At 37.0% G+C, this 25,772-nt stretch overlaps 1 protein-coding gene across 2 annotated transcripts in view; it reads right to left on the bottom strand.

Annotated features, from left to right (window-relative positions):
* The window catches only part of DGKB (diacylglycerol kinase beta), an 856,074-nt gene that overhangs the window by 472,186 nt on the left and 358,116 nt on the right, over positions 1 to 25,772 (bottom strand). For both annotated transcript variants that reach the window (XM_040260596.1, XM_040260597.1), the window contains exons 17-19: positions 24,456 to 24,541; positions 22,764 to 22,853; positions 14,510 to 14,670 (exon numbers count right to left, since the gene is read on the bottom strand). In XM_040260596.1, coding sequence (XP_040116530.1) covers positions 14,510 to 14,670; positions 22,764 to 22,853; positions 24,456 to 24,541 — 337 coding nt within the window. The remainder of the gene's footprint in view (positions 1 to 14,509; positions 14,671 to 22,763; positions 22,854 to 24,455; positions 24,542 to 25,772) is intronic.

Below are 25,772 nucleotides of genomic sequence, written 5' to 3' on the forward strand. Positions count from 1 at the left end.
GCATATTCTCAGTTGAAAAGATGATCACTGATATACTTAGTGAGAAATGGGTTTTCTTATATCTTCCATTATTTTAACACTTATTATGGTTGAAACACTGAGTCATACTATTGCTTCTGCAGTGAAAGTGAAAGTCGCTCAGTAGTGTTCAACTCTCTGCAACCCCATGGACTATACACTCCATGGATAATCCAGGCCAGAATACTGGAGTGGGTAGCCTTTCCCTTCTCCAGGGGATCTTCCCAACCCAGGGATCGAACCCAGGTACTGAAAGGTAATACAGATGTTTGTGTATTTATTTTATTATACACTGATCCTCCAATTAACACTAAGGTAATAGCTGACATACCTTCTAAAAATCCTATCTATTTTGGAAAGTTAAGTATTCTCTATAATTATGTATTGTTCTCTTTATACTTAATGTCATTGTTCAGTCACTCAGTCGTGTCTGACTCTATGTGACCCCATGGATGGACTGCAGCACACCAGGCTCCCCTGTATATCACCAACTCCCAGAGCTTGCTCAAACTCCTGTCCATGGAGTTGGTGATGCCATTCAACCATCTCATCATCTGTCATCCACTGCTCCTCCTGCCTTCAACTTTCCCAGCTTCAGGGTCTTTTCAAATGAGTTAGTTCTTCACATCAAGTGGCCAAAGTATTGGAGTTAAGCTTCAGCATCAGTCCTTCCAATTCAGGACTGACTTCATTTAGGATTGACTGGTGGAATCTCCTTGCAGTCCAAGGGGCTCTCAAGAGTCTTCTCCAACACCACAGTTCAAAAGCATCAATTCCTCGGCGCTCAGCTTTCTTTACAGTCCAACTCTCACATCCATACATTACTGGAAAATCCATACCTTTGACTAGATGGACCTTTGTTAGCAAAGTAATGTCTCTGCTTTTTAATATGCTGTCTAGATTGGTTATAACTTTTCTTCCAAGGAGTAAGGGTCTTTTAGTTTCATGGCTGCAGTCACCATCTGCAGTGATTTTGGAGCCCCAAAAATAAAGTCTCTCATGTTTACACTGTTTCCCCATCTATTTCCCATGAAGTGATGGGACCAGATACCATGAACTTAGTTTTCTGAATGTTGAGTTTTAAGCCAACTTTTTCACTCTTCTATTTCACTTTTATCAAGAGGCTCTTTAGTTCTTTGCTTTCTGCCATAAGGCTGGTGTCATCTGCATATGTGAGGTTATTGATATTTCTCCCAGCAATCATGATTCCAGCTTCTGCTTCATCCAGCCTGGCATTCTGCATGAGGTACTCTGCATATAAGTTAAATAAGCAGAGTGAATAACACAGAGCCTTGACGTACTCCTTTCCTGACTTGGAACCAGTCTGTTTTTCCAAGTCCAATTCCAAGTGCTGCTTCTTGAGCTGCATACAGATTTCTCAGTTAATATCATAACCTTAAAATAATAAGATAAAGACTTCCCTGATGGCTCAGCTGTAGAGAATCTGTCTGCAATGCAGGAGACCTGGTTTCGATCCTTGGGTAGGGAAGATCACCTGAAGAAGGGAACGGCAACCCACTCCAGGATCTTTCCCGGAAATTCCATGGACAGGGGAGCCTGGTGGGCTACAGTCCATGGGGTTGCAAAAGTCAGACATGATTCAGCAAGTAAACCACCAATAAGATAAATATGCTGACACTTTAAAGGGACAAAAATTAATTCCCTGAAACAGTACTTATTAGTATACCTTCTAGCCACATTAAAGGAAAGATGCATGTGTGTAATGATTTAAGTTCCACATGGTGGAATTCATACTTTTTTCTGGCTCAGTGTTCATCTTTGTACCCACTATAATGCTTATCAGGAACTACAACAGGCACTGAATAAATATTTGTAGAATACACCAATAAATAAACTCCCTTGTGACTAAAATATACTAATCAGAACTAGGGTAGGCCACAAAATAAAAAACATGACAAGGCAGAGTTAGTGTCACGATGGACGGGGAAAGCCACAAAAAACCAGAAAGCTGAAAAATAAAATTAATGAGCCAGGAGTCTTAAGGCTAATAATAAGTACCTTGACACACTTGGGATGCATAAGGCCAAACCCCCAAAGAGAAGATAGACAACAGAAAGTGGAGTTGTAAGAAGCAAATGGAGAAAACACTAATTGGAAAAGATACATGCATCCCCAAGTTCATTCATGCACTATTTACAACAGTCAAGATTTGAAACAAGCAAAGTTGAATTGATGGATGGACAGATAAATGAGGCATAGTGCACAATGGAATATTAGCCATAAAAAGAAAGAAATCTTGCCACTTGTGACAGCATGGACGAACCTTGAAAACTCCATGCTAAGTGAGATAAGTTAAAGTGAAATACTGTAAGGTTCTTACTTGTATGTGGAATCTAACAAAATAAATAAATAAACAAAAAAAGCTCATAGAAACAGAAAATGACTAGTGGATGCCAGGAGAGGGGATGCAAATGGGTGAAGGGGGTCAAAAGGTATAACTTGCCAACTATAAAGCAACTGTGACTGGAATGTAGTATACAGCATAGAAACTACAGTCAGTAATACTGAATTGCATATTTCCAAGGTGCTATACAAGAAAGTAGGTCTCAAAAGTTTTCAACATGAGGAAAAAAGAAAAAGAAAAAAAAAAAAAAAACTTGTAACTGTGTATTGTTCAGTTCAGTCGCTCAGTTAAAGTCCAACTCTTTGCGACCACATGAAGCACAGCATGCTATGCCTCCCTGTCCATCACCAACTCCTGGAGTCCACCCAAACTCAGGTCCATTGAGTCGGTGATGCCATCCAACCATGTCATCCTCTTCATCATTCCCTTCTCCTCCTGCCCTCAATCTTTCCCAGCAATGGGGTCCTTTCAAATGAGTCAACTCTTCGCCATCAGGTGGCCAAAGTATTGGAGTTTCAGTTTCAGCATCAGTCCTTCCAATAAACACCCAGGACTGATCTCCTTTAGGATGAACTGGTTGGATCTCCTTGCAGTCCAAAGAACTCTCAATCAAAAGTCTTCTCCAACACCACAGTTCAAAAGCATCAATTCTTCAGTGCTCAGCTTTCTTCACAGTCCAACTCTCACATCCATACATGACCACTGGAAAAACAATAGCCTTGACTAGACACACCTTTGTTGGCAAAGTAATGTCTCTGCTTTTTAATATGCTATCTAGATTGGTCATAATTTTCCTACCAAGGAGTAAGCATCTTAATTTCATGGCTGCAGTCACCACCTGCAGTGATTTTGAAGCCCAGAAAAATTAAGTCCAGCCACTGTTTCCCCATCTATTTCCCATGAAGTGATGGGACCAAATGCCATGATCTTCATTTTCTAAATGTTGAGCTTTAAGCCAACGTTTTCACTCTCCTCTTTCACTTTCATCAACAGGCTCATTAGTTCCTCTTCATGTTCTGCCATAAGGGTGGTGTCATCTGCATATCTGAGGTTATTGATATTTCTCCTGGCAATCTTGATTCCAGCTTGTGCTTCTTCCAGCCCAGCGTTTCTCATGATGTATTCTGCATATAAGTTAAATAAGCAGGGTGACAATATACAGCTTTGAGGTACTCCTTTTCCTATTTGAAACTAGTCTGTTGTTCCATGCCCAGGTTTATCTGTTGCTTCTTGACCTGCATATAGGTTTCTCAATAGGCAGGTCAGGTGGTCTGCTATTCCCGTCTCTTTCAGAATTTTCCACAGTTTATTGTGATCCACACAGTCAAAGGCTTTGGCACAGTCAATAAAGCAGAAATAGATGTTTTTTCTGGAACTCTCTTGCTTTTTCCATGATGCAGCAGATGTTGGCAATTTGATCTCTGGTTCCTCTGCCTTTTCTAAAACCAGCTTGAACATCTGGAAGGTCACGGTTCACGTATTGCTGAAGCCTGGCTTGGAGAATTTTGAGCATTACTTTACTAGCGTGTGAGATGAGTTCAATTGTGCAGTACTTATGAGCATTCTTTGGCATCGCCTTTCTTTGGGATTAGAATGAAAACTGACCTTTTCCAGTCCTGTGGCCACTGCTGTGTTTTCCAAATTTGCTGGCACATTGAGTGCAGCACTTTCACAGCATCATCTTTCAGGATTTGAAATAGCTCCACCAGAATTCCATCACCTCCACTAGCTTTGTTCCTAGTGATGCTTTCTAAGGACCACTTGACTTCACATTCCAGGATGTCTGGCTCTAGGTGAGTGATCACACCATCGTGAATATCTGGGTCGTGAAGACCTTTTTTGTACAGTTCTTCTGTGTATTCTTGCCACTTCTTAATATCTTCTGCTTCTGTTAGGTCCATACCACTTTTGTCCTTTTATCGAGCCCATCTTTGCATGAAGTGTTCCCTTGGTATCTCCAATTTTCTTGAAGAGATCTCTAGTCTTTCCCATTCTGTTGTTTTCCTCTATTTCTTTGCATTTATCGCTGAGGAAGGCTTTCTTATCTCTTCTTGCTATTCTTTAGAACTCTGCATTCAGATGCTTATATCTTTCCTTTTCTCCTTTGCTTTTAGCTTCTCTTCTTTTCACAGCTATTTGTAATGCCTCCCAGACAGCCATTTTGCTTTTTTGCATTTCTTTTCCTGGGGATGGTCTTGGTCCCTGTCTCCTGTACTTTTATATTCATATTAATAGGTACTTTATAAAGGAAGGATTTAGGGTCATTTTCCTATATATTTACCTAGTATTTGGCAACTGAAGTTGATTTACTAGTTTCATTTTTAGCTGATGCATACTGACTATATATGACATCGTATCATCTCCAAATAACATTACGCTTGTCTCTTGTCTATATTTATACATTTAAATTTTTATTATTAAATTAGCTCATTTTCCTAGAAATGCTAATTACAGTGATGACAAATATAATCCCTGCATTCTTTTTGATTTTATTTGGGATGCCTCTAGTATGCCACTATTAATATGATATTACATGTTAATTTGTAGAAAATGGTTTACACATTTTCAGTAGTTTTCAATTATAAAACTCATAAATCTGCTTTTTATTTAAATAATTATGCTAATAACACATTGGCCTTTGTTGAAATAAACCCTACTCTGTCAAACAGGTTGTATTCCTTAATTTCAATACTTGAATTTACTTGCTAATGTTGTTTTTTGCAACTGTTGTATTTACATACTTGTTCTTTTTGGGGGTTGTGTTAGCGAGGTTTTTATACTGAGGTTTGCTAGCTATACTAAATGAAAGGTAAAATATTCTATTTTTATACTCTGGAACAATTTTTAAAATATAAGAATTATCTGTGCTATGAAAGACTGTTTAAATGACACCAGTTTTAATAGCTCTTTTACTGTGTTTTTACTTCTTCCTCTTTGGCTGTATGCTTAGAGAAATGCTTCTCAAAGTGTAGCCATGGACAAGAGATACTGGGATCACCTGGGAGATGGTAGAGTCATCAATTCTTGGACTCTGTTTCAGACCTACCAAAAGCCTGGGCTTCAGGGTCACAATCTGCATTTTAAAAAGTCCTGCAGGTGATTTTGATACATACTTAAGTTTGAGAACTACTACCTTAGATTTCCTACCCCTTCAGCACGGGTTCCCAATTTCCTGAATCTAATCTGTAAGGATCTAAGGTGGAGCTGAGATAATAACAGAAATAAAGTAGACAATAAATGTAATGTGCTTCAATCACTCTGAAACTACCACCCCCACCCAACCCCCCAAAAAGTGTCTTCCACGAAACCAGTCCCTGGTGCCAAAAAAATGTTGGGCACTGCTGCCATTCAGCGTATTTCACTTTTTCCATTTAGATGGGCGGTACTCAATTTCTTCCACATTGTAAAGTTTACTGGCACAGATGCACATGATTTACTCTTAAAACCATTGAAATATTTTCCATAACTGTGGCTGTATTTTCAGATTTATTATGCTCTGTGTTTATTTCCTTTTGTTTAAAAAAAAAAATCTTGGCGAGAAAAGTGGGCAAGATAGTGCAGGGGGCGTTTTCTGCAAACACCCTCCCCCCATCCCATCCTCAAGGAATACAGCTTTCGACAATCACTAAGGAATAGATAGTACCTTAGCCGAGTCAGGGAGTCCGGCGGCGAAGTTCCAGCACAGCAAAAGATCCAAGAACAGCTCCACTGAAGGGGGTGAGAACACCTTTCCTTTACAGGCATGTCCCCTCCCACAGCGTGGCCCAGCTCAGTGCCAAAAAAGGCTCCATTCAGTCCCAAATTTCCCTCAGCATCGGGATGGAGTGTTCAGCTTCCTGTGCCTGGCAGGATGCTGCCGCAGAGGCCACTTCTTTCTCGACTCACTTGGAGCACCGAAGGTCTCAGCACCAGTTTGGTGGGGAGTGGGTGGCAGAGACTGGGAGCATGTAGGAGAGAGAAGGCCCCACAATCACTAGGGCATTTGGACCTCAATGAGGGGCGATGGAGCCTACAGATCAAAGCAGAGATTCCTCCAGGAGCATGGCCCATGAGCTGCTTCTGAAGCCTACACTGATGATTTCAGCAGGCAACTGACCCACCTGGTGCCCGCACAGGTTTGTGGGCCTCCTCTCTCCCCCCCTCCTGGCTGGTGCTCCGTGCACATGCACGTGCCCTGCGTGTGCTGCGTGCGTGCGTGCGTGCATGCGTGCGTGCGTAGGTGCGTGCGTGCATGCATGCATCTCACGTGGGCAAGCAAGCTGAGAGCAGGTGAACACCTCTAGATGGCAAGCTAACTTCACATCACTAGAGGAAGGTTCTAAATGTGAGCATTTGGGGACTCCGCCCTAAGGAAAACACACAGGTGGTGCTCAGCACCCAGCCAGGCTTTGGGGAATGAGAGAAAGCAATCCTAAAACTGCCTCTCCCCTACCTTCTCCAAGAGGGAAGGAGAGGTGAGGAGTTCATCCATCTATAGAAAAGAACCTAGAGAGCCTCGGGATCCCTAGTTGGGCTGACAAGGTGTTTCTCTCTCCAGCCTGGTTAATTAAGACTGGAGAAATTGCTTTTTAAAATGCAGACTACAGATCTATTTAAATATATATATTTATTATTTATTTTGGTGTCCTGGGTATTAGTTGCGACATGCGAAATCTTTAACTTGTGGCATGAGAACCCTTAGCTGCAGTAGGTGTGATCTAGCTCCCTGATCAGAGATCGAACCCGTGACCACTGCACTGGGAGCTTGAAGTCTTTAGTCAGTCGACCACGAGGGAAGTCCCAGGACTATGGCTCTTGAGGCTGCCCTGTAACCTGGCTGCAGTTCCTCTTAGCTATGGTAACAGGGTCCTGTTTGCTCAGGGATCCAGGAGACACGCTCATCCTTGCCCCAGAAGAGGCCCACTTACATCTTTCCTATTGTCCCCTGAACATATTGAAGCTGCCTGTAACTCAGTATAATTCCAGCCCCTCTCAACCATTTCTGTCTGCGAGTGTTTCCACATTCTGAGGTTTATACTTACCAAGAGTCATTTGTGTGGTTTCCAACACTGTTTATGCCAATTTTAGTCTTTATTATAATTATATAATTTAATTACCTATTATAGCAATGAAAAATATAATTACAAAAAGAGCCTTTGTTTTATATATGAAAACAAAGATGATTTGGGAAGATTGGATATAAATGCAATTGTGAAACTGCTATAGAATTATATGTTCTTTGCCATAGAATTATATGTAAGAGAGCATTATAAAAGATTTTTGAAACTATTGTAAAAATCTAGAAGGATTTTATACTCAGATTGCTTCACAAGTATCTCTTGAGTTTTTGTTCCACTTAAAAGAATCTAAAAATGGAAATAACAGGTGGTTTATTATGGAGTGTGATTTATACAAGCAAACTTTGTACAACCCCCATTGATGACCAACATTCAAATAAATGACAGTAGCTGGGCCTTTAAGAAAAAATTGGTCAATTCAATTATTTTTATAGATTTTAGGTTAAAATGAAATATCCAAAGCTATATGGATCATTTTTATAACACTTGTTTTACCTTTCTATTAATGTCTGACTTCACCTCTAGTAGAAGACCTTCTGCTATACATAAATTGGACTACTTCATTTCCTGATTATATTCACTGAATCATTCAATGGCCTCTCTTAAAAAACAAAGACCACATCTTGGCTTCAAAGCATCTTTAAGACACAGGAGCAGCCATTTCTGCTATTGTTTTTTTTTGTTATTCATTCCCAGCTTCTCTCTTTATGTTCCAGGCACACTGACCTTGTAGGTCAGAACACACCAGGCCATTTCTCTCCTCAGGCTCTTCACATATAGTTATACCTGCTTGGTATGCACTTTCCATCTCTTTGGTGTCCACCTGACTTACATGTATTCATTAGATCCTCTCTTAAATGCATCTTGTTTATACTGACCTTCTTTGACTATGAGAACTAAATGTGTCCCTTATTCTAGCTCTTGGCAACTTTCGTTGTCTTGCACAGTATATATCACAGTTTTCCCCCAAAAGTTGTATTTGTGCATTTTTTAATACTTCTAGTATTAAGATCCAGATTTTAATAATGAGGTGATCTGTCTCTTTTATTCACTTCTACAACTCCAGGGCCTGACCAAAAAAAAAAAGATACTTTTGATGAATGTAGATACTGATGAATGAAGAATCAACAATGAGCGTGAAACTAATGGCATATATGAATCTGATGTTATCCCGTGGATGAAAAATTTTCTAATTGTAAGTTCTAAGATTATCTATAGTTATTAAAGTACAAAATCAGACTAAAAAGTAGCAACTATCAGTTTTTCTTGTTAATTTCCATCATCTGTATTTCTAATACCCAGATGGTAAGTCTCTCATGACAATTCTGTCTCACCTCACAATATTGTAAGTTTAGAGATTACATAGACTTCTTCTGTCCTTTTCACTGCCAATCCTCAAACAGTATCTAGCACAAGAAAATAATTAATAAAGAAGCTTTTATTTAAGGATCACCACTGTAGATGAATACCTATTTACAGAGTTAACTGTGACTTCAGAATTATTTCCACTGTTCTGGCTAAAAGTGAAAGGCATTACAAAGAAAAAATTAGGAGAAACTGGCTAGTTATTTACCAATTCCCCCTTTTCGTCTTGGGCAAACAGAATTCCTTTCTGAACAGTCATGTGCATGCTAAGTTGCTTCACTCACATCCAACTCTGTGCGAACCAATGGATTATCGCCCACCAGGCTCCTCTTTCCATGGGATTCTCTAGGCAAGAATTCTGGAGTGGGTTCCTGTGCCCTCCGCCCTCCTCCAGGGGATCTTTTCAACCCAGGGATCAAACATGCGTTTCTTACATCTAACCTGCATAGGCAGGTGAGTTCTTTACCACTATTGCCACCTGGGAAGCCCGTCCTTACAATTAGGTGTAACTAATTGATTAGGATACGGCCAATGGGTTATAAGCTAAACATCTTCCAGGCCTGGTCCATTTAAAAAGAAACACACTCTCAAATGCCAATATTTCACTCTCTTTTATCACCCAGTTGTTGAATAGAGAGGACTCTGTATCTAGAGGAGGGTAGAGCCATAAGACAGAAAGAAGCCTGGGTCGATGACCAACTGGAATAGAGCCTCTCCGAAAAAGCCAACTCTGTCTTAACATGTGGAGGAAGAACTAATCTTCAGTTGTCAGGCCACTAATTTTTGAGGTTGTGCCAAAACCCACTCTAATACAAAGGTTATATCATGCTGTATATGAAGATTGTATTTGTATATTTCTAACTCACAGATTCTCTAAAAATGTGAAGCAAGGCTTTATGGAAACTGTAAAGCACTTACAGTCAGCATATGAAAGGCAACCATCGAAATAATGAAAACAACATCAACAGTAAAGTTTTGAGAATATCTTACAATTAGGAGGTAGGAGGGTTCCTAGAGATAATTTCAAGTACAAATTATGAGCCATCTTAAGCTTTCTCATGCTGGTGATAGCAAAAAAATTGAAATGTGCCCCTTATACTTTCATTGCTCCAATTCAACTATTTATTGCATACTCAGCAATAACTTGAGGTGCATGATTCAGTTCTTTTTGTTGTCTGGTGGATTTACTCACCGGGACAGAGGATCATAAATTGATAAACAGAACTCACTGAGTACAAGCCAGAACTTGAACTCTATAAGGTCTACTGGTCTGATTTGACACCGAGTGTTGATCCTCCATCTTGCTGGAACAGAGGCAAACATTTCAGGCAAGAATGCTTTCCCTCTTTTCACACCTCTCCTTCCCATGTCATATTGAGTGAAAGAGGCTGCAAGTTAAATAGAACAGCACTCTTCTAAAGAAAACAATCAAAAGCTGCCTTGTTTAGTTCTGTGCTACCTTAAAATCATAAATGAGTGCCATTGCATATTATTTTATACTTTTATTAGGCCCTAAACCTTGCATTTCAACTTTAGTACTTCAGTATTTCTAGCAATTGCCTATGTAATGTAAGACAGAGTTCTGGCAAAATTTCCTCTCCCTAGGAAGCTAGTATTTGAACACATATCAGCTGAGCACCATTATTTTTCCAATGAGATTTCAGGCTACATCCATTCTGTCAAGTTTCTGTATGTGTCTCTCTGCTTTTCCATTGAGTTCTTCATCTACTAATTCATTGCAACATTTTAATTATCCAATTCATTTGAAGCATTTCTAACTTGGTAAAATAGTTCTTTCTTCTTATTAAGATGTAATGAGCTACTTTGTTACATATATTTTGGAAAAAGCTTTTCAAATTTTTCATACAATTCTAGCTCTAATTTTGATTAGTTATAGGTTAAAGGTATACATTAATGTACAATATTATATTAAGTTATCTCATCTAAGAATAGAAACTATCTCTATTTATTCTCATCTTTTAGTCTTGTAGAGAGTTTTAACATTTCTATTTGTAGGTTTTGTATATTCTTTATCAATTTCTAGATACTTCCCATTTTTACTTGCTGTTTTTGTAAATGTGTTGATTATTGCTTATATAATGGAATACTATTGAATAAATTTATTTTATATTTAGTAACTTTGCTACACTCCCTTATTTAGTCTTAATATATTTTCAGTTAGGATATTACTTTTTGTCTTATGGAAGGATTTTTGGTCTTTATCGTTCTATATTATTTGTAATTCTCTTTATAATATTTTTAAAACATCAGTTTTGCAGTAGATTTGATTATTTCCAATAATCAATTTTATTTCATTAACATACTCTTTTTTGCTCTTGTTATTCTTTGCTATATGTCCTGTCATTTCTATTACAGCTTTTCCTTCTCATTTCTTTAGGTTTTAGCTATTTTCCGTTTTCCAATATCTTGAGTTTTGTAATTAATATTTTTTTCTTAATATCAAAGTTTCTCACCCTCAGCTGTATTGACATGTTGAGCTATGTGGTTGTTTCTTGTGCATTTGGGGGGCTGTTCTATGAAATGGGAATGTTTAGCAGCATTCCTATCGTCTAACCATTAGCTGGCAAGAGCAATACTCTCTCACCCATGACAAGCAAATGTGTGTCCAAATATTACCAAATGTCTCCTGTGATGGAACAGAAATAATTTCTGTTGAAGACCACTGAAAATTCATCAGAGGCATATAACAAATTGACAACTGTTTACAAAAAAAAAAAAAAACCACTACTGAACCTAAGATAAGAATGCTGGCAATCTGTGATGTTTCAATCTTGAGCTGCTACCTCACACTTCAGTTCCATCAGTGCTATAATTCTAGCAGGGTTGGGCACACTAAGAAAGCAAGCAACTTTACTGTCAGGGGAGCTATCATGATTTGGAGTGGAAGCTAAAGAAATTCCATTACCCAGAGAGTTATCTAAAATAATAATCATCTCAGTGGCAAATATAGCAGCTTGCCTAAGTTTGCAAAACTGATTAAGGCAAGCAGCTAACCAGGCAACTAGCCATATTTTCAACAGGAGATCTTGGGAATGATACAGCCATAACGGGCCTCAATGCTGCTGCTGCTTAGTTGGTTCAGTCAAGTCCCACTCTGTGCAAACCTATGGCTGTAGCCTGCCATTCCTCCATCTGTGGAATTCTCCAGACAAGAACACTGGAGTGATTGCCATGCCCTTCTCCAGGGGATCTTCCCAACCCAGGGATTGGACCCAGGCCTCCTGCATTGAAGGCGGATTCTTTACCATCTAAGCCACCAGGGAAGCCCCATGGGCCTCGATAAGTTGCCACATATTCCTTGCTGTCTGGAGCACTATATGCATAGTTGTATATATGTGCAGGACAGACTAAAGAGGGTTGCGTATGTGTTCAGGACAGACTAATGCAGGCCCGAGTTATCTACACATCCTTGGCTAAGTGAGAGGCCTTGTACATGAGCACAAGACATAAAAGGGCCAACAGATATTAAAAGCTGAATTAATAACTGCCTGAAGTTTATATGTGTTCCCCAATGAACATACAGATACAGCAACAAAGGGATGAAAACCTACTGTCTCAAGGGGTTTAAACACAAACTTTGGTCAATCATACTGACATAGGAACAATCCTCAGAAGCCTGTGTTAATATAAAAGCAAAAGGAAAAACAAAAATTCAGAGGCATCAGTATATCCATTCACTAGAAGAGAGAACAGCTCCATATAATTAGTTCTGGGAACTCTCTAAACAAACACAGGAACAACCATAACCCCTTTGGGAGAATGCAAATCCACAGCTGTTAAAATATGTTATAATCTCTAGCTTCCAACCAAATATTCACAAACAGGCAGAGGAATGGGAAAGTGTAACACATACTTTGGAAAAAAGCAAACAATGTCTCTGATGGATTCTAGATGTTGGACTTAGCAGACAAAGACTTCAAAACAGTATTATATGTATTTTGATATATTATATCAAATTATGATGTATTATAAATACATCAAAGAACTAATGTAAACTATGCTTAAATAATAAATGAAAATATAACAATGACTATTCAAATAGAAAATGCCAATTAAATGCCTAGAAATATAAAAAAGTAATCAAATAGAAATCCTTGAGTTAAAAAGTATACTAACCAAACTTTTAAAAAATTAATTACAGAGACTTAAAAGAGTAACATTATTTATAGTATCCAAAGACTGGAAACAATCTAAATCTGCATCAATTTGTGAAGAGATAGACAGTATGTTATATGTCCATACAATGGGATACTTACTACTCAGCAATAAAAGGAATACATTATTTCATGTAGTTAATATAAGTGAACCTCAAAACATTATGTGAAGTGACAGAAACCAAATGCAAAAGACTATATGTTGTATTATTTCTTTCATATGAACTATCCATAAACTTTCTATCAGAGATATCTAAGACAGATAGATATCTTAGAGATATCTAAGGTATCTCTATCTTTGGAGCTAGGGTTAGGACTCAGAATTGACTACATGTGGGCATGAGGTTTCTTGCCTTGGTGATAAAAACATTTTAAAATGAGACAGACTTATTAAAAACATTAAAAGATTTACTTAAAATGAGTGAATTAGGTCAATAAAGCTGTGTTAAAATATTGCTATTCACATTCATATAAAAAACAAATGGGATTTTTATGGATCAAATGCATTACATTTTTCTTGAAATAAATAATTATTATGATACTATAGTAACAATTGTATACTTAGCCTTCATTATGTATCATTATATGAGGCTCTTTACATGTATAATCACATTATTTATAACTATGAGGGAGAAAATAATAACCACCATGAAACAGGTAAATTGTTGAAAACTAAGAAGAGAAAAAAACTGTTAAAGAACTCTTACCAAGGTAGCTTGACTCCTAAGTTAATGGACTCAACCAATACTTTCTGTAGTTTGCTATTTGTGTTTGTGTGTGTGTGAGTGTGTGTGTGTACATGCACATCCATAAGAGAGAAATGAGACATGACATACGTTAATATTGGGTGAATATGTTCAATAAAATGTAATGCTGTAGATATATATTTTAAGACTTCTTAAGTCTGGGTAATATATTTAAATAATTACATGTAAAATCACGTTAAATTTATTAATTCCTTAGGGATTACAATTTCAATAACTCTTTAAATTGCCAAATGATATTTTAATTTCAGCCTCAAATTTTAAGAAATTCAGACAAAAATTAGTTTTTTGACTGATTAACCACTTGAGAATACTAACAGCATTTTTCTCAGCCTTTAAATCATAATTTAAAAAATAATGTCTATAGGTAGAAAACTAATACATTGTGATATTGTAATATAGATTTCAAAATAAGATAACATTTGATGCATTCTTATCACAGTTTTAGTAATGTGAAACTTATAACCTTATAAACCATTTTATAAACCTTATAAACCATTCTAAGCTTAATTTTACTAAAAAATGATCAAACAATTACATATAGCTTCTTTGCTTTGTTTAGCACATAAAAAATCTATCACTGATTCTCAGATTTTAAATAAATTCAGAAGTTTTACTATTATTACCCATTTGAAGAGGTGTTTTGCTGACACAAAGCTAAAATAAATTACTTATAAGCAGTAAATCTTTATAAATAAGAGTTTATGTCAGTGATTATGCAGAACTGGTTTTAAAAAAAAAAGAACATTTAGTGGAAAATCTTACCACGCCAATGGAAAAATAATTATTGATGATACTGTAAGGCACTGGGTCTCCCTTCTCATCTTTGTCATTAGGTATGACTTCAAACTTCCACCTGTCCAACATGATTTCTGTGCTGTTTTCAATGTCTTTTAAGATTTTCATCAAATTCTCACCTTCATAACCTAATGAAACAAAATTATCTTGAGAAAAAATATAACCAAACAATAAAAGCTATAACTTATATGTATTTAAGTGTGTGAATGTTTGTATCATTCTAAAGCTAAATAATGCATTTCAAAGCAAATTTAATGCAAGTTGAAGAATTAAGACCAATCTTATTATACTCATATCAATATTTTATCTGTAGCTTTAATTTGCAACTCATATTTCTCTCCTGTTGTACAAATTCTCAGTATAGTCACTGCATACCCCTCACAAAACTTTTTATCAATATATTCAAAATGGAATTGATGATCTGCTTGAGTATCATCCTCCTGTGAATTCTCCCTCCCAAAGATGACACCCTCCACCCACTTGCTAAAATAAAAGTTCTTGCTGCCATGTTGAACTTGTCCTTTGCTTGTACTCTCTCTGCAGGCTTTACATTTGATAATACTTTTTCCCAGAAGCCACCCTCCCAAAATGATAGATTCTATACAGGACCATAACATACAGTTCTCAAAACCAGCCATACCATAAAACTAGTGTACTGCACTATAATTATTTACATCTTTCTCCTTAGATGTTCCTTTTCCCAGATGTACCCTCCAGTAATGCTCAACAAATCCATTTTAAATAAATCTACTATGGATAGTAACCATGGCCTGAGAGTTATTGCTTAATATTGTATTTTCTCTTAAATGTACCTTTAGTTATCTAACTAAATTTATGGTGTATTTGTTGAATTAACTATTTGAGGATTAACTACTAACCAAGAATCAGGAATACTCATCCTGGAACCTACATCTCTTCTTACTATACACAGGTTTAAAAAAATAATTATGCACTATTCAATACACAGAGCAAAGAGTACAATAAACAGTGATTACACTGACATAAACATTAAAGGAAATAATAGATGCCATATCATATTTATAACATAATTCAAAATTGATGAACATATATAAAATGCATAGAATAGTACTCAGTGATAAAACACTTAATTGTTTCAACTGCAAGGCTACAAAAATTAAGTGTACTTATTTTTCAGATCTTCTTAATAGTTCCATGCTCATTCTCAATATTTATTTCCTTTTAAAATTTCTTTTAAAGCTCCCAATTATATACATATATATTCCACATTGAATGGAATAAAAGGAGTTTATATTCATATATTTTCCAAATTCTACTCTTATTTGAAAATAAGTTTGATGGTTTTAGGTATAAATAATTTACATATATTAAACTAATGTTGTATAATATAGTATGGAAATATACACACACTAAGCATAAATATAAGTAAATGATAATGCTTTAAACAAACATTGAGCTTCTTTTCAGCTACAGCTTATGTTAATAGAAGCATTGCCAACATAACACTGGAAAAATGGAGGAATTGAACTGATGAGGAAAGAACACAACAGAATTTAATGAAAATATTAATAAAGTGAGATTAAGTAGGGTCAATCAACTTAAATTCTTAGCACTGGAAATGTTCTCAAAGTTTTTATGGGTAAATATGAAAAAGGCTGGGCTTCCCTGGTGGATCAGATGGCAAAGAATCTGCCTGCAATGCAGAAGACCTGGGTTTGATCCTTGGGTCTGGAAGATACCCTGGATAAGGAAATAGCAACACATTCTAGTATTCTTGCCTGGAGAACTACATGGACAGAGAAGCCTGGCAGGCTACAGTAAACTGGGTCGCAAAGAGTTGGACATGACTGAGCGACTAACATACAGGTGAAAAAGGCCGGTATCAATCAGTGTTCTAGTCGAGTAAAAATGGAAAGAGAGAAGCAATAAATCTATTTTGAGAATCATACGTGAAGTTCAGTATTAATTCACAAAGGTGAAGAATTCCAAATTGTTGTTCTCCACTTAACAGATATCTATGCCCTACATGTTTGTATTTATCTGTGCTCAAGCTTGTTAAATAATGATTCATAACTATAAATAGCATTCCTGAACTCAGTATGATTATATTTTTTTAAAAAGATAAAGTTACTAATAAGCAAACAAAAGCTTGCTCTAGAAAAGTATGATGCTACTTTGTTTCTATTATTTTGATTTAAAGCCTATAATCACTCTAGGCTAAGAAATCAAATGAAAACACAATTAGTATTTATCTTCCATTTAATGATATGATGTTATCATAATAACTGAATCTATCTAAAAAGTCATTTTTACAAATCTAAAATCACATGAAGAAAACATTTCTAAGAGTGTGTTCCATCTAAAACTCTGTCTCTTACTCCCTTACTCTTCACAGTATTTTTTCTTGCAATAATTTTCAGAATTTTGTTTGAGGGATTAAGTATTGCCAGAAAAAAACTACAAAGGAGATGAAAATAAAGTATTTTCTTAAATGCCCTAAGAAGTCCTACATTTGTACATGTTATATTTTCCAAACTTTGTAATACATTCATAAAAATTAAACTTCCAGTCAATAGATTCCAGTGACATTAAGTGAACCAAATGATTATTAGTCAAATAAAGTAATTTCTTTCCCAAATGTTAAGTATAATGATAATTAGTATAATTACAAGAAGGGCTCAGACACTGGGCAAATAACTTGATTTCTGGGGTGTAAGAACCCTCAAGGTAGGGTTCTTAGTGCAAAGTGTCAGTCGCTCAGTCATGTCTGACTCTTTGAGTTCCTATGGACCACTGCCCGCCAGGCTCCTCTGTCCATGGGTTCTCCAGGCAAGAATAATGGAATGAGTTGTCATACCCTTCTCCAGGGGATCCTCCGAACTCAGGGGTCAAGCCCGTGTCTCTCCTGTCTCCTGCACTGGCAAGCGGGTTCTTTACCAATAGTGCCACCTCCAACTATTTTCTTCAATTCTGATGAAGAACCTGAAGTTCTGATAAAGAATCTGAAGCACACAGTTTTAAGCAACTTGCTCAACGTTAGACACGTGACAAGAAATAATTCACACCACTTCAGAGTGTGTGTCTATTAGTAAACTCTATCAAATGGCACCCTCATTTTCCTAACTGCTCACCTCGAGCATCTTCCAGTACCCCCTTAATAGCCCACTTTCACCAAAGCCCCCACCCAATCCACGGGCAAGCTGCATCAGCCTAGCCCTGAAAATGTCAGTGTGTCCACTTGTTTCATTAGCATGACCACTGCCCTAGCTTGGTCTGTTCATCCTTTAATTTCAATGGTAATACAAGTTCTGGTCTCTAAAACTATGCTTCCCCACATCTCCACATTTTCTTAGCATTTTTTATGTCCCCAAATTAACTTATTTTGAAAACATAAATGTCATTGTGTCACTCTGCTTTTGAAACTCTTCCGAAGCTTTGCTGTGTGCTTCAATAACATAAGTTTCTATCATGACCACTAAGACCTACATAATCTGCTCCTACTTCTCTCTCCAACATCATACTATTCCCACCTCCCTCCTGAGGCCATACCTACCCATCACCCAACAACCTCTTAGAGTTACATCATCACTCTTTCTTCACTCCTTTTAATACCGAGAGCTCTTTCTTTTTCTGCATATTTTAAACCCAGCTTAAATGTTACTTCCTAAAGTACATCTTCTTGACTATATAGCTGAATAGTTTCCCTGTGTGTCCTGCTGTGCTAAGTCACCTCAGTCGTGTTCGACTCTTTGCAACCCTATGGACTGTAGCCCAACAGGCTCTTCTGTCCGTGGGATTCTCTAAGCAAGAATATTGAAGTGAGTTGCCATGCCCTCCTCCAGGGGAGTTTCCCTCTCTTATTCTCTAAAAATGCATCCTGATTCTTTTATAATCTTGACTTATTTTGTAATTATATATATCATTATTCACTGATCTATTGTCTGGATACTCAATGAAAATATAACTATCAAATAGTAAAAGCCCTTTATTTCTCATTCACTATTTAGCACCTTGAACAGTGCCAACATATACTAGATACAAAGAGTTCATCATCAATATACACTCTAACAAATACTATAATCCACCTGTCTCTGTCCACTGATAATAATATCTTTAAAACTGTTTTATAAGGAAAAAATTAGAGGATACTCTGGAACTTCTATACTCAATTTTGAGATTTAAGTCATTTGCCAGTTTAGAACTGAATAAAGTTATTCATTTTCAAATACCAAAAATACTTTTGAGAAGAATATATAAGAAGCCACATGAACGAGTCTCTTCTTTTTAATCAATAAGCTAAGCTAAGTCACTTCAGTCGTGTCCGACTCTGTGCGACCCCATAGACGGCAGCCCACCAGACTCCCCTGTCCCTGGGATTCTCCAGGCAAGAACACTGGAGTGGGTTGCCATTTCCTTCTCCATGAAAATATTCCATAAATGAATTGCAGTAACTCTTAAACATTCCACAAAATTTCCTAAGAACCTGTGAGAGTATAATACCTGGCAATCCTCTCTAAAACAGAAATTCACCTATCTGCTACATTACTGCTGATGATCTCTAAAAAATAACAGTACTGAATAAAACTGAAAGGATCATCCAAGTTCCTACATAATACCAAAGTATTGATCCAGGATTACTGAATAAATCATAGCAATTTAGTATCCTTTTCAGAAAAAAAAAAACTCTCAGAACTTACAAGCATGTGGTATTTCACACTGCACCAACTGAGTAACAGTAAATGAAGGTATAACCACGACAACTTCACCAACTCTTGTGTCCTGAAATATGACGTCTGCCCCTGGCAGCTACCGTTCCAGTTCCACAGGGTATTTTCCAGTCAGACAAGCTGTACAATGATCATTCTTTTCAAAACATTCCAGACCATTCCCATTTTCTTGAACCATAATGTCTTGCTTTTTCACTCTCTGTTTTTTCAGTGTTATTCCTTCTTGTACAGATGAAACCAGTCCTTCTACTGACAGATATACAACACTGTTTGCTCCTAGATAATCTGGTTTATTGGCAATAAGCTCTTCTTTTGTTGGTATGTTTATTCCCATGAAGCATGGATATCTAAATGGTGGTGAAGCTACACGAATATGTACCTCTTTTGCACCAGATTCTTTGAGTAACTTGATTATGGGTGAGATGGTATTGCCTCTCACAATTGAATCGTCTACAAGAACAATTCTTTTTCCTTTAAAGTTCTCTGACAGTACTCCAAATTTTTTCACAACACCAAGTTGTCTTAACCTCATGTTTGGCTGAATGAATGTTCTTCCTACATACCGGTTTTTACATAGCCCCTCCACGTATGGAAGCCCACACTTTGTTGCATAACCAAGAGCAGCAAGTGTAGCAGATTCTGGGACAGTGCTGACCAAATCTGCATCCACGGGGGCTTCAATGGCCAGCTGCTGACCACAACGATATCTTACTGTGTAAACCATCTGGTCTTCAAATATACTATCTGGTAACACTGGAATATATGAGCATCTCATAAGCAATGGTTCATTCTTTCTACATTAGATTCTATACAATTTAACACATCATTTTATAATCTTTTATTGTTATATCCTTAATGAAAATCACAAATATATCATATGCCATGTTTTTAACTTGGTTTCAAATTCTGTCATTTACACAAATACATATACACGTCGTAGAGTCCATAAGTTATCCAGGTACAAATGGAATAATTGCTCTCAAATTTTTCTGTGAATCAAGTTACTTCAGAGAAGGCAATGGCAACCCACTCCAGTACTCTTGCCTGGAGAATCCCATGGATGGAGGAGCCTGATAGGAGACTATCTATGGGGTTGCACAGAGTCGGACACGACTGAAGCAACTTGCAGCAGCAGCAAGTTTCTTAGGCAGTTTGCTTAAAAAGGAAATCCCCTGTGCAGTTTCATCCCGAGAGATTCCAGTTCAACATATATGAGGTGAGGTCAGTCCACTGTATCTTTAACAAGCTCCCCGAGGGTTTCTGATTCACACTGTCTTAGTAGACACTTTTCAAACTTCACTGGGTTTAGATGCTAAAAATATTTAGGATTCAGTTCTTGCTTGTTAGCAAATATGGTTTTCTTTTCTTTGATATCTTCAGGTAAGTTTAGCCTATTAATGATATTTCAAATTATTTTAAGATTTCATCTTGAAATATTCTCCATTTCTCATCTGCTCCATCTACAGTATTCCATTTTTGAGTTCCTTCAGTATGTCAAGTGACTTCCTATCTCTAGGGCTTTAAACCTGATGTTTCTTCTGCCTGTCAAGTCCACCTTCAATACTATATTGCTCTGTCAATATCCACCTATTAGAGTACTCCCTAGGAGTACTCCCTATTTGGGGCTTTTCTCTTAGCTCAGACGGTAAAGAATCTGCCTGCAATGCAGGATACCTGGGTTTGACATGGAACAACAGACTGGTTCCAAATCAGGAAAGGAGTACATCAAGTCTATATATTGTCACCCTGCTTCTTTAACCTATATGCAGAGTAAATCATGCAAAATGCAGGGCTGGATGAAACACAAATTGGAATCAAGATTTCCTCACATACGCAGATGACACCACCATCATGGCAGAAAGCAAAGAAGAACTAAAGAGTGTCTTGATTAAAGTGAAAGAGGAGAGTGAAAAAGTTGGCTTAAAACTCAACATTCAGAAAATGAAGATCATGGCATCCGGTCTCATCACTTCATGGCGAATAGATGGGAAAACAATGGAAACAGTGAGAGACTTTATCTTTTGGGGCTCAAAAATCACTGCAGATAGTTACTGCAGCCACGAAATTAAAAGACGCTTACTCCTTGGAAGAAAAGCCATGATCAGTCTAGACAGCATATTAAAAAGCAGAGACATTACTTTGCCAGCAAAGGTCCACCTAGTCAAAGCTATGGTTTTTCCATTAGTCAGGTATGGATGTGAGAGTTGGACTATAAAGAAAGCTGAGCAACGAAGAATTGATGCTTTTGAACTGTGGTGTTGAAGACTCTTGAGAGTCCCTTGGACTGCAAAGAGATCAAACCAGTCCATCCTAAAGGAAATCTGTCCTGAATATTCATTGGAAGGACTGATGCTGAAGCTGAAACTCCAGTACTTTGGCCACCTGATGTGAAGAGCTGACTCATTTGAAAAGACCCTGATGCTGGGAAAGATTGAAGGCAGGAGGAGAAGGGGATGACAGACGATGAGATGGTTGGATGGCATCACTGACACGACGGACATGAGTTTGAGTAGGTGTTGGTGTTGGTGTTGGTGTTGGTGATGGAGTAGGGAAGTAGGTGTAGGTAGGTGTAGGTGCAGGTCAGGAGTTGGTGATGAACAGGGAAGCCTGGCTGTGCTGCAGTCCATGGGGTCGCAAAGAGTCAGACAGGACTGAGTAATTGAACTTATTTGGGACTTCTCTCTTAGCTCAGACCATAAAGAATCTGCCTGCAATGCAGGAGACCTGGGTTCGATTCCTGGGTTGAGAAGATCCCCTGGAGAAGGAAATGGCAAGCCACTCCAGTATTCTTGCCTGGGAATCCCATGGACAAAGAAACCTGGTGAGCTACAGTCCATGGGGTCACAAGAGTGGGACACAACTTAGTGACTAAAGCACCACCACCCCTCAAGTTCTCCCTATTTTACCTTGTCAGTTCCTAAGTAAGGTCATTCATTATGCTGATTATTATCTTGCTTGTCAGTAAGAAGTCTCACAATTTACATGACTTTCCATTCCACTAGAATTTAAGGCCCTTTATAAAGCAGATCTTGTGTTCTTTCTATTCTTAACTGTCTATTCCAAGTGCAGAACATACCATATAGTGCAAAGTGAGTCTCAGAAAACTGGTTACATCTGGACAAGTTTTCCTTTCACCTTTCAACATTTTTCCTTTGTTTGTGATTCTTTCACACAAGTCAGAGATTAAAAATATGAGCATTATTTTAAATTTAATCCCTGCTTACCTCATTTCTTAAGTTGGAAACCCAAAAACCAGAGAAAGTTAGATGCTTGCCCTCTCATCTAGTGTATAATTAGCAATCACAGTCTAACTCTTGGTCCACCGTTTGTTTCTCTACCCCAGACTATTATTCAAAATCATATTACATATCTGACAGCAATTACATTTGCTAAAAGCACATGAAAGCTGTCATGCAGTGAAGAAACGCTAAATTTCCTTTACTGAAAGAGGGTGCTCTGCACTATATTACTGTTTTTTAAGATTTTGTTGTTGTGGGTTTGTCATATCTATTTACCTCCTCCCCATCGCAGGCATCTTGCTAGATCGTTGCCGGTCCCGAGAGGCAGAATAGCCACCGGAGGATGCTTGACTACATTAGCCTTTTCTGTATAATTGAAAAATTAAAAGAAAAAAAAATTGATCACTGACTGAACAACAATTTTAAAAAAAAACACAGCTTGGCATGGAAGGCATTCTACAGGGTCCTTAGAAAAAGTCACATTTTATAGATATATATAATTATAAATTATGATTAACTTATATGCATTTGTAGAAATTTATAAAACAGGTAAATACCATAATTCACAGGCTGACAGGAATTTTTAAGACTTATATGTGAGGAAAGACTTTTAAATATGTTAATTTAGTTAAAAATTGTAGCACGTTTGACTTAACTCAGTTGAAATTCTCAAGGGTGCAGGTATATGCAACACAAGGATATCACTAAAGTGGAAAAGTAGGTTCCTTAGAAAAGTCCTTTGGCAACATCAAGTCTAGGTATACTTTAAGAAAAAATATATTTTGAAAACAGTTGAATTCTAAAAGTTAGTGAAATGTTAACAATGGTTGTGTTGCTCTGTGTCAGAGTCAACAACAGAAAACATTACCAGGTTTTGTTTGAGATTCAAGTTAATATAACATAGTGTTTGGGTTCAGAAAAGATCATATCACTGAAATTCCACATGCTTTTGTTTGAGTCACTGAAGACATCTCACAAACATATATTACTTTATTTTTCTCCCTTCTCCACCCCTCAGAGTAAGCATATGTGGGTAAAAATGGGTAAGGAATAGATTATGTAGGGATGTGCCACAGTATACTACCAAAGGCTTAGATTTTAGGGTCTAATGAAAACCAATAATTCCTACTGCTTTCACTAAAATTCTTACAAGTCCTCAGACACTGTTCAAAGGACTCCTTAATTTTGGTAGTTCTTGAACTCTGGTTTTGTCCTTAAAATATCAATACTACTGACATTGTTTATTGGAGGGCCAAAGAATACAATTTTCCCTTTTCTTTTCAAAATTTAAAAAAAAAAAAAGGTTAGTAGAGTAAAATTGTTAGGTGCTTACCAAAAGGGTGTTGACAATATGTATTCATTTTTAATCTGAATATTTTTGAGGGTATGAAAAGTTCGAATATTCTCAACTGCATTGATTGAATAAAATTTGGCTTCAATACATATAGATAGTAAAACTTCTTTTGAATCAAGTCTTTCTTTTTTAAGAAAGGATCTACTTTTAACAAAGAATTGGTCAGTACAGATCTGGAAGTATCTGTGAAAGTCACTCAGTCGTGTCCAACCCTTTGCAACCCCATGGACTATACATTCCATGGAATTCTCCAGGCCAGAATACTGGAGTGGGTAGCTGTTCCCTTCTCCAGGGGGTCTTCCCAACTCAGGGACTGAACCCAGGTCTCCTGCATTGCAAGTGGATTCTTTACCAACTGGGCCACCAAGGAAGCAGGTTTATTAAATTCCTTGAAAAAAATGAATGAGAAAACAAGCATTTCTAGTTATTTGTAAATTATTTTGATGGTTAAAAATCTGAAATACAGAATAAATTAAGCCATCAACTTTCCAGATGTTTGTTATCACTGTGTATTTTATTTAACAAAGATATGGATGTGTTAAATAAACAAGAAATACACAGAATTTAAGGTTTCCACTCTTGCCCAAGCCACATTAAATACATGTCTTCATTACCTATGCAGTCCAAAATCCACCCTACAGTTCCATCTCCACCGCAGGCTAACACTCTGAAATCAGGAACATCACGGAAAAAGTTTAACCTGAAAAATAAGCATGTTACAGCATATGATTGATATTTCAAAGTTAGCACATTTTTATTTTTATATATTTAGCATTTCATCTAATGAAAGATTTAGGTTTTGTTGAAAAATAGTAAACCCTTATCTACAATGAAATTCTAATAGAAGTATCAACATGTCTTAATTTAAATGTTATCATTATAAATTCTATATTCCATAATATATTTTCTTTTAACAACTCTAAAGTGAAAAAATAAAATTAATAAATTATAATAATTTTCATTAAGGTACAGTCCCATATGTGATATGCAGTTTACCTAGACTATACAGATTATCTAGACATATGCATACAACCTTGTTTTATTTACTTATTTTTATTGACCAACAATTCTCTCTTGAACAATGATATAAATGTAACTAATAGCTCAGTAAAAAATGTCTTTGAGAATTTTTTGCCTTCTCCCTTACTGGGAGAAATTGATCAGGCTGTATCTGAGGTTTTAGCCAACTGTTTTCAGGGTTTCCTTTTAACTTTGAATCTTTTGAATAGAAGCTAGGCTTCCTCCTCTCTTTTGACCTCCTTGGCAGTGTTTACCACCCAGGAATACACAAAAATGTCTGGGTTGCTTGTGATGATGCTCACCACTTCTGCTGCTACTGCATGCAGCATGCTTATTAATGCAACCTACCTTGGGGAAAACTACAAAGACAAATAATGCATGCCTATTTTCTTGAAAAAAAAAATTGAAACAGGACAGAATATCTGGAAATGTGTCTCTTCAATTTTCTAGCCCTGGTGGTAACAATATAATACAACTGGCTCTTCCTATCGGTAGGTTCTGCATCTGCAGATTCAACCAACCAGGAATTGAAAATCTTTAAAAATAAAATCCAGGAAGTTTCAAAAAGTCAAACTTGAATTTGGTGAATCACAACTTATTACAAAGCAAGTATATTGTATTTTACAACTATATTCATAGCATTTGCATTTTATTAGGTATTATAAGTAACCTAAAGTTCATTTAAGTGTATGCCAACAAATGCCACTTTATGTAAGGGACTTAAAGCTCCTGTGGATTTTGCTCTCTGGAGAGTCCTGGAACTAATCACCTGTGGATATCAAGGGAAGACTGTATGCAGTCATCTAAGAAAATTTTCTTTAAATTACATATATAAATGTACACGTCAGTTTTATCACACTGGAGCTTCCCCGGTGGCTCGGATAGTAAAGAATCTGCCTGCAGTGAAGGAG

The sequence above is a fragment of the Oryx dammah genome, unplaced genomic scaffold, assembly GCF_014754425.2.
Source record: "Oryx dammah isolate SB20612 unplaced genomic scaffold, SCBI_Odam_1.1 HiC_scaffold_18, whole genome shotgun sequence".
NCBI classification, from domain to species: Eukaryota; Metazoa; Chordata; class Mammalia; order Artiodactyla; family Bovidae; genus Oryx; species Oryx dammah.